The sequence below is a fragment of the Tarenaya hassleriana genome, unplaced genomic scaffold (genome assembly GCF_000463585.1).
Source record: "Tarenaya hassleriana unplaced genomic scaffold, ASM46358v1 Cleome11, whole genome shotgun sequence".
NCBI lineage: Eukaryota > Viridiplantae > Streptophyta > Magnoliopsida > Brassicales > Cleomaceae > Tarenaya > Tarenaya hassleriana.
Window position 1 is genome coordinate 2,484,307 of NW_010961290.1, and position 12,688 is coordinate 2,496,994.

General features: G+C 39.5%; 4 protein-coding genes and 1 long non-coding RNA gene across 9 annotated transcripts in view; 1 reads left to right on the forward strand and 4 right to left on the reverse strand.

The window, feature by feature from the left end:
* LOC104805578 (protein ABHD17B-like) overlaps positions 1-526 on the reverse strand; it is a 3,804-nt gene extending 3,278 nt beyond the window's left edge. Inside the window, exon 1 of the mRNA XM_010530189.2 lies at positions 19-526. Coding sequence (XP_010528491.1) covers positions 19-113 — 95 coding nt within the window. The 5' untranslated portion in view covers positions 114-526. The remainder of the gene's footprint in view (positions 1-18) is intronic.
* Positions 527-2,880: 2,354 nt separating this feature from the next.
* Positions 2,881-3,629, reverse strand: LOC104805579. The gene has a single exon (XM_010530190.2). It carries the CDS (start codon positions 3,442-3,444, stop codon positions 2,938-2,940), a length of 507 nt encoding a protein of 168 aa, XP_010528492.1. The 5' UTR covers positions 3,445-3,629; the 3' UTR covers positions 2,881-2,937.
* A 285-nt stretch (positions 3,630-3,914) lies between these two features.
* On the reverse strand, positions 3,915-8,913 carry LOC104805581 (LEAF RUST 10 DISEASE-RESISTANCE LOCUS RECEPTOR-LIKE PROTEIN KINASE-like 1.3). Of its 5 annotated transcripts, none has more exons than XM_010530195.1 (5): positions 7,637-8,913; positions 5,577-5,600; positions 5,153-5,479; positions 4,750-5,055; positions 3,915-4,658 (listed from the first exon to the last, which is right to left on the reverse strand). In XM_010530195.1, exons 1-5 carry the CDS (start codon positions 8,379-8,381, stop codon positions 4,021-4,023), a joined length of 2,040 nt encoding a protein of 679 aa, XP_010528497.1. In that variant the 5' UTR covers positions 8,382-8,913; the 3' UTR covers positions 3,915-4,020. The 5 variants fall into 5 exon arrangements, with proteins under 5 accessions (XP_010528497.1, XP_010528496.1, XP_010528495.1 ...); XM_010530194.1 differs by having other exon boundaries at positions 5,577-5,603; XM_010530193.2 differs by lacking the exon at positions 7,637-8,913 and adding an exon at positions 5,932-6,752.
* Positions 7,224-7,673, forward strand: LOC104805580. The gene is made up of 3 exons (XR_770534.1): positions 7,224-7,313; positions 7,427-7,479; positions 7,581-7,673. It is a non-coding gene; the product is annotated as an uncharacterized LOC104805580 (long non-coding RNA).
* Positions 8,914-9,411: 498 nt separating the features above from the next.
* Positions 9,412-12,078, reverse strand: LOC104805582 (putative glutamine amidotransferase-like protein RP404). Its single transcript, XM_010530197.1, has 5 exons — positions 11,833-12,078; positions 10,932-11,245; positions 10,439-10,855; positions 10,149-10,355; positions 9,412-9,820 (listed from the first exon to the last, which is right to left on the reverse strand). Exons 1-5 carry the CDS (start codon positions 11,930-11,932, stop codon positions 9,569-9,571), a joined length of 1,290 nt encoding a protein of 429 aa, XP_010528499.1. The 5' UTR covers positions 11,933-12,078; the 3' UTR covers positions 9,412-9,568.
* Positions 12,079-12,688: the final 610 nt, after the last annotated feature.

Consider the following 12,688-nt stretch of genomic DNA (forward strand, 5'->3'; position numbering starts at 1 on the left):
TCAGGTAGGAAGGGGCGGCCGCCGCAGCTCTCATCAGCTACCACACCGTACGACGGCGGAGTTGGCGGGAAAAAGGCAAATTTCGCGGCGATCGACGAAGTGACCCCTCCCATGACGATGACGATGACGATGGCAACGGATACGGAGACGATGATAGAGACGGCAACGGCAATGATGGTCCTCTTCTCATCACACACCACCACCTCCGTTTTTCATAAATTAACCCCTTTCTTTTCGATCAAAAACCCAGAAACCCTAGATTTTCTCCTTCGGGTCTTCAAGAGATCTTTGCGAAGAAAAAAGAGAAGAAAACGACAGAACGATAAAGAGAGCGATAAATTGTTTGGTAAAAGGAAAAGTGGATGGAGAAAAGATAAGCGGGACAAAGTTGAAAAGGAGGAAGATGAAAGGGAGATTGATGTTTCGGATTGCGGCGGCGCGTGAGAATACAACGGTGGCGCGTGAGAAGATGGGGAGAGGACAGGAGCTATCCGAAAACGCCGTTGCCGAAATATCGGCCAAAAATTTATGTGTTTCGTCTCTTATAGACCGTTGTGAAACGCTGCTTTCAATGCTTTTGTTCGTTTTTTCCCTTCATTTTTTTTTTTTTCTGAATTATTGCAGTAAAATGTTATTTTATATTTATATTTCTTAAATTCTTTTTGGTAGGAACTCAACCGTTAACATATGTCAGGCCAGAAATGTTATATAAATGGATATCCAAATGTCCAATACATAAAACGCATATATTTCTTAAATAAAAAAAATCAAATCCAGAAACAACCAAAACCAATTCAAAGTTCCAAATGAACAAAAAGACCATGTGTTTAAATTAAAAAAAAATCAAAATTTTCCATTTTTCTATCATTTATCAAACCCAAACAACTTTAAGATAGAGAACCATCCTCCAAATTGACTCATCTCAATATCATTTATTGAAATAGATATTTTAATTGAATCTAAAAATAACTAAAAATCTAAATGAATTTAAAAAATCAATAAATTTTACATCTAAAATAAACAAAAAATTGAATTTAAAAATTATCAAACCTAAATGAAAACAAAATCCGAAATATTTATCCTTTACAAAAATAAAAAAAATGGAGATAAAATCCGAAACTTATCATTCGTTTTTTATTTAATTTTTTCAATATATTCATTCTTTTTAGAAAATAAGGAGGAATTATACTTTACATATAAGATGGAGTCTTGAAAAGGAAGACAAAGTATAGAAAATTATTTGGGTTATATTTTAGGGAATCCCTTCTGACAATTTACGGGACCAATAAATTGTCTGGAGATGACCTGGCAACATACGGCATGACGTGGCGACATTTCTATTGACATCAGTGGAAGGGTGGGATAAATCTTTTTAAATTTTATATTAAAAACATTATTCTATTTAGTTTAATTTATTTGATTATTCAGAACAATTATCTCAGATATTATTATCTTAACAGTTATTAATTATTTTATTATGTTTTATTTTATTTTTATTTTTTTGATAAATATTTGTATTTTATTTTTTATACGTTATTTAATATTTTGTGATCTTTTAATTTACAAAATATTTTCTTCATCTTTCTGTTTTTCTTTTTTCCATTGTTCATGTGATCCGAGTTCACTTTCATGGATAACAAAGAGATAGTGCAACCCACATCGGCACACACTCATCCAAATGATAATTGGCTCACGAGAAATTCAATTCATTTAAGTAATCATCATGGTTTATTATGTGTAATTAATTTTAAAAAAAATTATTACCACGTAAATTAATATGATTTTTCACTAAGTTTTCATTTACATTTTCTCCGTAGAAAAAAAAAATAAAATAGTAATTTGTTTTCTTCACAAAGTCAAAGAGGATTGCAGTTGAAAATAATTAAGTTTTATCGAATTTATTTAAGAGTTTATTACATAAAATATATCCCATAAAAATGTTATCAATGTACACTTACTATAATTTATAAATACGATATGGCTGAACAATGTCATTCATAACAAATATAATATGATTAACTATAAATTATATATATATATATATATATATAATGGTTACAATTTATAACTATAATAGTTAAATAGTAATTCGTTATTCAATCTCGAATACGAAATAATTTTTTAGATTCTTTTTGTATCTAATTTATTGTGAGTATTAATGCAGTGTGCACAATGCCCCCACCATAATGCAAAAGCTAAAGGGGATAAGGACGTCGGCCGTTCTATCAAAATATTGCAATAATAAAAATATAGTTTTTTAAGCAAAAAAATGAAGTAACACATTTTTTGAATTCTGTATTATATTTATTTATTTTACGGGCCTCATCGATATATCGTGGCATATCCAGAAATGGATGAGCACGACAAAAAGAGGCCAGAACTCGTGTTTATTTTTATTTTTATTTAAATTTCATATGTTATAAAACTATAATCTACAGCCCAAACCTCTACGCTACTTTGATTGTTCAGCAAGGAACCCAAATAGATTTCATGGTATCAGTCTTTATGAATTTAATATTCCTAAATTTAGAAAACTTAATAATTAAAATGTCTCTCTATGTGGGACAACATTGTTTCAGTACCCCGGGAGAAAAGAATGTTTCATCGTATAATCGTTTTGTATCAATTTGATCATTAAGATATTATAGAATATCATTTGCTCCAAAGTTAAGTACTTGATTCAATTTTGCCCAACAGTATTCGTGCTAAATCCAAGGTATTTTTGAATTCTTTATTATTTAGATTTTTTTAAACTATGTTTATTATGCTAATATGCAAAATTGTAACCATTGGCTATCTTATATATATTAAAGATATGCAAATAGGTAATTTTCGAAAATTAAAAAAGTAAGAGAACAAATGTCAGGAAAAAGAAGCGAATAAATAAATAAGATCGACTAATTGATGTTACTTTTTTAAAAATATTTGTGAATTTATTTACTGTTCAGGAATAGTGACAAGCACGGGACGCCAAGCTCTACGAAGTAACCTATACCGTAACGTAGCAGATACCGGCCTCAGCGAGCCCCTTAAGCCGGCACGCCGAGCCGCCAAGCCGACATCTCCGCCGCCTCCGTCTCTGTCGCCGTTAACCGGTAAAAGCCCTTCCGTCTCCTCCGAAGTTCCGCCGCCGCCGCTTCCTCTCCCCTCAAACGGCGGCGATGACACGAATAGCTCCTTCAGTTTCCGGCGAGATCGGATCTTTTCCCTCTTCCCTCCACCGCCGCCGCCGCCGCTATCCGTCGAATCTCCTGCCGCCGTTGTCGCTCCCTTAAACTCCGGCGAGTCATTGCGATGGGAAAATTGCCGGCGATCGGACGATCGGGTGAGTAGCATACGCAGCGTTTTCCTGCGGCGGAGGTGGATCACCGGGCTCCGAGTCGGGCTCTCGGCGACGGTGCCGCAGCGAGTAGCGAGGACCTTGAATTTCTGCAGAGACGCCATTGATTTGATCTTCCTCTCTCTCTCTCTCTCTCTCTCTCTAGGGTTCTCCGTCGAATTTTATGCAGAGTGAAACCATTTAAATCTGAAATTTTCTTCTTTTCTCTGCGTTTTTTTGAGCGATTCTTTGCTTCGTCCGAGTCTTCGTGGGGGGCGAGAGGGAATAAGGTGACTAGGAATGTTGACGAAGATAGATTACACGTGGCAACACCAGAGAAGTTTGGATTTATGCTTGGTGATAATGATGATGGTGTAAAGATGCATTGAAATCACGCTTAAAGCTTTATAAATTACTCGTTTAATTATTCAAACTTTGTAGTTATTATTAGCTAACTAACTTTAAATTCCCAAAAAAATATCAAACATTTCTCAAAAATTGAAATTATTCTCGTCTTTATTTCGAGTCACTAGAAGCCAAAACTACGAGATGTACAGATTCTATGTGACATTAAAATAGTTAAACTATCAAATCATACGCACACGAAACCATAATTAGATCCATAATCGCCGATTTTTTCCTCATTAATACAAAACCGTATAATTAATTAACTTAATTATATACAAAACCTCCAAATCCCTTCAAAAAGAACTCTCCGTCGTATTCGATTTCGAACTGTTCGTCCGCTTATCAGTCTCCGGCGACATCGGTGGCGGAGCACCGCCGTGACTGAGCAACCCAACATCATCTCCGCCGCCACCGCCACCGCCGATCTCCACCTCCGCCGGCTCGCTATTCTCCTCGTTCTTGATCCGTCTGAGTACCTCCACGACCTCGTCCATCGACGGCCTCACCTCTCTCTCTTCTTGCAGGCACCGGAAGGCGAGCTCCCCCGTCGCCGTCACCATCCGCCGCACGGCGAAGTCCCTCTCGAAGCCCAGATCCGGGTCCACGAGCTCCGAAAGGGCAGAGTTCTGGACCCTGGATACCGCCATGTTCGCGAGGTTGACGTCATGTCGGTGTCTGTTGACGTCGACCGCTTCCTTCGACGAGATCAGTTCCGCGAGGACGACACCGAAGCTGTAGACATCGCTCTTCTCGTTGAGACGGTAACATTGGTAGTATTCTGGATCGACATAGCCTGGAGTTCCCTGCGGAGCTGTGGAGACATGAGTTGCATCTGTCGGAAACAAACGCGAGATCCCGAAATCGGCGACTTTGACTTGGAAATTGTTGTCTAGGAGAATGTTCGTAGTCTTGACGTCTCGGTGAATGATTCCTGGGGAGTTAAAATAGGGATTAAGCAAGTTTAGGTTTAGGGTTTGAAGCATTTTACTCGGAAATTCGATCTGTGCCCACTTGGTTTCTACCTGAGGCGTGGAGGTAGGACAAGGCGCTGGCTGTTTCTATGGCGATTTCTAGGCGGACAGGCCATGGGAGAGTGCGAGCTCTGGATCGGTCGCCATGGAGGTGATCAGCCAAGGTGCCATTAGGGATGTATTCATAGACGAGGAGAAGCTCTCTGCTATGTCTGGATGTGCATCCATAGAGGATGACCAGATTCGGATGCTTCAGCGATTTCAGGATCTCGATCTCGTTCTTGAACTGCTCCACCCGTTTCAGGGACCTCTCGTACAGATGCTTAACTGCTACCTCTCGCCCGTCTCTCAGCACACCTTCAAAGAATGTACACAAACTCTGATCCAAAATGGACACTGAAAATCAAGATATGTTGCCAAAAGAAGAAAGGCGATCTTTTAGTGTTCTTTTTACCGTAGTAGACAACGCCAAAGCCTCCATCACCGAGCTCTTTAGAGAAATTCTCAGTGGCTTCCTCGAGTTCTTCGTAACTGAAGACCTTAACTCCGAAATAGACGCTTCCATTACCGAGATTCGAGTTTGATGACTGAACAGATTGCCCTCGGCGGGAAATTGTCATGGAAGTGGCTGGGTTTGTGGTTCCTTGGTTCGAACTATGCATTATCGGCAAGTCTCTGCTGGTGTTTGGAGCAGAGAGTTTCTTCCTTCGTCGGTGGATGAAACAGAACACAACTCCGGCTATGAGTAAGCCGCCGACCAATCCACAAGCCACTCCAATTCCTGGAGACAAAAGGAAATATAAGTTACTTCAGTCAGATTATGTTGTTGTTGCCAGTGTCGTGTAATGAAATCGGGTTTGGGAGAGAACGATGAATACCTATTCTCTTTCCGGGTGAGAGCGCTGCTGCATCGGTGGATAACATGAGACAACGTCAGTCAGAAAGGATTCGAGAGAAAACTCGAAACATATATGAAGAAATCAAGCCTGAAGTTAGATTTCCATAAGATACAAACAACTCTGTAAGGTTCAAACTCAAGGGAGTTTCAAGTTTTGTCATAAGAGGGGAGACAAAAATCACGACAGACAGAAGAAATCCCCCGAGATGTTTCGAATGGTGGGTTGGTGGGAAGATCCAAGGAAAATCGAGAAACCGTAAACCAGAATTCAGAATATGAGCTGATCTTCAAAGGACATCAGAAAAATTCAGAGGAAAAAGAAGATAAGCCCTTACTTTTTGAACCGCAAGTATGCCGATGCGGTTTATCTGTACAATAGCAGACGAATCCTCCGAGGCTGTGGTTATATCCGCAAGAGCCGTTAGAATATATACATTTCTCACAGTCCTTTTTCAGCGTAACCTGAAAACCTTCACTTAGAGCTTTCTGTAGATTTCCCCGGGTCAGATTCCTGTCTAACTCGATTAATGCAGGCCCTGACGCTGGAATGTTGACGCTTTGTTTGCAGGACCGGATGAGCTCGTTTAATGAGGAACTAAATGGAGCAAGAACAGGGGAAGTGAAGTTCTTTGACACATAATAACCTTTACCATCATCATTACTGCAACCGAGCTCTCTGACATAACCATTTGGAGTGAACCCTGATGGTAAATCGCTGCACTCATAATATAACGTCATCACCTCGGTGTCAGGAGCGTAACCGTTGAAGATATCATTGGATATCGTAATGTTTTCAGGGTTCCTCGGGCACAGAGTGTTGAGATAATCCGTTCTTGCGAACGTTATGGTACCGGAATAATAATCTACCGCTCGGATTTGTAGCTTGACGGATGATGAGATGTTAATCTCTGGGAATTCCCCGAGACAGTCGACCTCGAAACCCAGGGGACCGCAATCTTCTCTTCCCTTTGTCCAAAAGGGGTATGAAAGATCGTTCTGATTGCCACATGGAAAAGGGGTGCTGCAGATTCTGTGGCGTTCATCAACAGACAACGCACGAGATGGGATCAGAAAGATAAAAAAGAGGACTACATGGGATAAAGATTTTGTCCGAGAGAGAGACAGATTCATGGTTATTGGTCGTGTATTTGCCCTGTAGATGGAGAGGGGAGATAAAGCATGAGAAGAAGAGAGACAGGAGCAGGTGAATGGTTGGTTCTTGGTCTTAAAGCCTGGTTTTCCAAGAGTTAATCTTCCAAACCAGAGACCATGAACTTTCTCGGAAAAAGTCTACAGATTCCTAATCTAACTTGACCATTTGGAACTTGGACTAAAATCACGACAGAGGTTAGACACCTCTCTCTTTCTCTCCCTCTCTCTGCTTCAAGAATTTTCAGGGCATGAAAAATGTTTCAGAAGATTGTGAAAATGTTGATGGAGAAGAAGAAAGTGCAATGGACAGCTACAATGAAGAAGAAGAAGAAGAAGAAGAAGAAGAAGAAGAAGAAGAGGAACACAGAGACGAGGTTGAATGCATGAAAGAGACAGGGTAACTAATGCAGAGGACTACTTCTGCAACCCCGAAAGCGAGTCTGTGGAATTGTTTTATTTTATGCCCAATTAGGTGGAAACAGCAAAAGATTCAACTGCTAAAGTTTATCCATTTTAAGGTGCAACCAAAGCAGGTTTCAACTGACTTACCACATTGTCCATCAGAGTACAATTCTATCTACTTTTGCTCGCACTGTTACGAAAAAACCAGCAATACTGAATTCTGTTTATCTCCTACTTATAATTTTTACATGTTTTGAATCTTTTGATCATCTGCAGTGAAAAAATCTCGAAACGGGTATCTGAGTTCAACATCCTGCATATGTTAGAAGGTATAAATTCTACGCTGATTCATCTGCCACATTGGTTTCACAAAATTTCAGGAAAAGGGTTTGATTCCTTTGCCATAATCATCTATTCCCTGAATGATCAGAGAAGGCAAGCACACGCATGAAGAACCAGTTGATGAGTCTAGAATCAGAAACTTACCTTCAGATGGATTGGTCAGACCGCATTCCAATCCCGACGACGAAATCTCCTTGCAACAAAGCTGAACATCATTACGGAAAATACAGGTTCCACCAGATGATGAACAGTTCCGACACTTTCCTTCGTCGATCGTCACCTTCACCTCAAACCCTTCTTTCAGAACACTCTCCAGGTGAGTCAGACTCCAAGATTTCTTGTCTGAAAAGAAACTGACAGGAACTGTCACATTGAGAGCTTCATGGCAAGATCTCTGATACACTGAGCCAAACCCATTCCATGGACATTCAGAATTGTTGAGGTAATGGAGCTTATGGTCACACCTGTAGAAAACCGAAAGATCTTTGTAACTCGGTAAACGCTCAAAGAGCTCAGGCGGCAACGTTGTGTTGGGAAATCGACCCGAGCAGACAGAGAAAGACTCTGACTTCTCTTCTCTGACAAGTCTTAGAGTGTTGGATTTGCTATCCAGTTGCAGAACATTGTATATGAAACCTGATATCTCTAACATGGTCGTGTTCGAATCTCTGTTGCATTGAAGATTCAGCAACGGATGACCGCAGACTATATTGCGATCTCCTCCGGAGAAGGGGAAACCGGCCGTGATGTTCCCGCACTGGAATCTCCGGCCACACAACCTGGTTTCCCGGTGACTTAGTGCGCAAGGAAAAGAGTGAATCAGGAACAGAAACAGCAAAACCAGACAGGACCCAGGTTTTGAGAACACGATTGTTGCCGGAGAATCCATGTTTCTGATCTGAAATCTGTTGTTTTCAGTGTTTGGTTTGTCAGAGCAGTGAAGGGATTAGACAAAAGTAAAGAAGATAAGTTAAAGGACAATGAGGACCAAGTCAAGTGGAGAGGAAATTATATATATATATATATATATATTATGTATAATATATTACTAAGGAAATTTTAGGAATATCTATTTCCTATCCGTTAGTTGACTTTCAAAGATATGGAAAATTCTTTGATAAATTAGAAAAATGATTAGGAAAAAGACGACCGAATGAATCTGAGGACGGGGCCGAAGAAATTTGGTTATAATTATGGACGGAGGAAAAAAACACAAAAAGACAATGAAAATGTGAATGAAAAAATGAAGTGGATGGATTTCTTTGCAGGTTTTGAGTGACGGACGTGTGCGTGTACTGTGTGGCACGAGTTTATTATTTCTTCTGTGTTGTCACAGTCTCTTGGTCGGCCATTCATGGTCCGGTTTACTGTTCTTTCCGGTCGAACCGGGAACCGAACCGGATTGCTTGGTTCAGTTTTTCTCCTAGCTGAATTACAATAATTCCTCACACCTACAATATGAAAATAGAGAGAGAAAAAAATTCTCTTATTTGAATAATAGAATAAGCACTTAAAAATATCTCCAATATACTTCGCAAAAATCTTATTAGTGTATTAGACTGTATTCGATTGCTAATTAATTAAGATTTACATATTGAGACACTATTAGGATATATATAATATACATATTTAATTAGAAGGATATTAACCCATTAATAAATATTAATTAATTAATCTAAAGATGGTGTGGTTCAATCCCTAAAAAAAGAAGCAAAACTTTCTCTCAATCCGGATTCGAGTATCCAAAAAATAATAATTAATTAATTAAGATCAATTTATCCACGGTTCGGTTCACTGGTTTTTCCCAGTCCAACGGTAACCTAACCGTATTCTCCGGTGCCAAATAGCAAACTATTTTTTTGGCCCAAAATATATATTCACGTTCCAAATAGTAGAACATTCATACTGAACCATCATCATCTACAGAATTCCATATCTTATTCCAATTAACCAACTTTTTTGGCAATTGCCCATAAATGACACCTTTCTTACACAAAAAACCCTAAACACCCATCACATCATCACCATCACCATCATCATAAAATTAATCACTAGAATCATCTTTTCACAATGTAATTAAGAGCTAACATCATTGACAATGTCATGGAGCTTTCTCTCCAAGACCTCACCACAGAGATTGCCCATCAAGTGGTAGAAAGCCATGAGCTCTGATAGCCTCTCCACAGTCATTTTGCTCATTATGTTCCTCGCCATCCTCTGCCTCTCCTCGTCCAGCTTCTTCTTCCTCATGTACGACCCTCCATTCCTTACCGTCGCCCCCATCTCCTTCAGCCTCGTCTCTTGCTCCTTGCTCAGAGCCGTGTTATACTGCATAATATTCTCATCATCAATGGCATTTAAGCTCATCAAATGCTTTTGTATTTGTTCACTTCTCTTTTACATCCTCAAGGGCCGAGCTTTATCATCTACCAGGCACTAAAAAACTCTAGATTGGATTTGATCCAATGCTAATAAAGATGGAGGGTCACCACCTTACCCCCACTATAATGAAGACTAGAAATAGTTTGTATGGCAAAAGAACCGACTTTTTTGGCTATGTGAAAGCCCTTAGGATGGCGAAAGGCCGTATAAGTTCACCTGACCCTTTCTCTCGTGCAATATTTGTGTTATGTAAACTTGAAATCATGGTATCTACCTCGAGAAATTCGGCGCCAACTTCCAGTTCTGACTCTTTGGATGGGTTCTTCTCCGACCCTTTGGTGTACATGTACTTTGCAAGCGAAAAACTCTGAACTAGAATCTTTCTTTTGTTCTCCATTGCTAGATCAAGTTTCAGCGGCTTTGGCACAGACAACGAACTATTCAGCTTCTTCTGATACGCGATCACGGCTTTCGCAAATTCCTGCAATACCGATCACACAAGAACACATACTCAATCTATAAAAAAGACAGCAAAAGTAAAATTTTCAGTTCAAGAACACAAACCTGATATGCAGCAGGACAACCAGGGTAATCGAACTCATCCACATCTTGTTGTCTCATTCTCTCTGGATGAAACTGCAATCCCATGATGAACTTGCCCTCTTCTGGGTCGTAAGCATCGGGATCATAAAACCCTTCGATCAATCCATCGGGAGCAAATGCCATAGGCACAAACCTCTGAGCCAGTCTCTTGACACCTTGATGGTGATAACTATTGACCAAAATCTCCATCTTTTCACCATCAAAGGAATCTTTGAACCATGTATGCAGAGGACTGTTCTCTACGATTCGGACAACATGTCTATACCCATCATAGTTTTCGTAATCGATATGTTTGGTTCTACGTTCATGGGGAAGCTTGTTCGTAAGCTCTTTCTCCAAGTCCAAGTAAAGGGTTCCACCACAAGCAACGTTTAGGATCTGCAAGTTTCATCACGACATTTAGCCAATGTCTCTGACAAGAAACCAAAACTGAACTCGAGAAAAACAGAATTACCTGTGACCCTCTGCAGATTCCCAAGTAAGGAATGTTCTGTTCGAGACAGAGCTTGGCAAGCCTTAGCTCGATAGAGTCTTTCTCCTTGTCAATGGCTGTGTCGCTCGAGTGTGTTTTACGGATCTCTTCGAGTTCTTCCGGCGAAAGAGACGATATCTCGGACTCGTAAAGAGAAGGGTCAATGTCTTCTCCTTCGCAGAGGAGGACTCCATGGATGGGCTTGAAGCTCTCCAGCAACATGTGGACACCACTTACCCGTGGAACAATCACCGGCACGGCACCGTACCGGACTATGAGATCAAGATGATACTCGCCTGATCAAATTTAACAAAAATTCCTGTGAATGAATGCATCAACCAGAGATTGAAAACTCTGTTCTCCGAGGAAAAGATCCCAATTGGAAAAACATGAATATTATTTCAGCTCCACATCCAAATGAACAATGTTTTTTGTGTATGTGCATAAGCAACGAGAACATATACGCAGCTACAGAACCTAACCCATGAAAAGGAAAGTTTATAAATTTGAAGAGGTAAAAATCTTGAGAATACATGAACATCCACAGAGGAAGCCAATAAATTCGAAGAAAAGTTGAACCCAGGAGACAATAAAAACACACGTATCATTGAAATATACAAACATCTGATTTCATAAACAGTCAGAGAAGGAGAAATCCCACAAAAATCTGCAGAAAACAGAGGCAAAATGCGAAACGAAATCTGAAGAACATTCATGAAATACACATGATTTCAAAGATGTGGAAAACACCCACGTCTCGAAATCTAGCCCAAATCAGAACCATGCACTCGAACCAAACTAACGCACGAACAAACAAAAGTACTGTGTTCTCATACATACGAAATCGACGAATTTGTTCATGAGAAAAAAACAAGGGATTTACCAACGAAATCGACGAATTTGTTCTTGCGGACGGTGCGTCTAGAGACGACGAGAACGCGAGGGAGGATCTGGGAGAGATCATTGACGAGAGAATTCTCCATTACCGCTTTGCGTTCTGAATCAAAATTACCCAAAAACAAACTCGACAAATGGATGAACAAAAAGGAGAGATTAACGTTGGCGAAAACGTTATGTGATGGATCCGATGTGACTTTGAGACGCAACGAAACGTTCCTGAGTTTTTCTCGAGTGAGAGGAACGCGGTATTTATAGTGCGGAAGAAGAGGGAGGAGGCCGAAGCCGATTTGGATTTCCTTTTTTTTTTTTTCTGCCACTAATTACGTATTAATTCTTAATTAACTGCTAACCCCTTTCCACGTAGGCATATAACTAAGATTAGACTACCACAACCACACAGGTAAATCTTGTTTATATTTTGGCTAAGCTATTTAAGTATTGTGAATACGGCTTAAATTGGATTTTTTTGTGTGACAATTATTCATCCATATGTATACCGTAAGATTTTAAAAAAAAAATATACAGAAAATTCCAACATATTTATCTTTTTTTTTTCTCAAAAATATTTATGAACTATCATATGAGTTTTTGTTTTAATCTGTGAATGATTAGTTCGTTGGAATTATAGATTATATCAAGAATTAAATAACATGGTCTTTTTTTTACCCAAGGAAATAAGATTTTTTTTTGTTATTTCTGAAATAAAATATTTAATATAATATACATTGTTGTGCGTGTGTATATATATGTATTATATAACGTGGAGCATTTGAGGACTTTTGAGTGGGGGTTTCGGAATCTATCTTTTCTACGCTCTCTAATTAAATCACTGACAATGT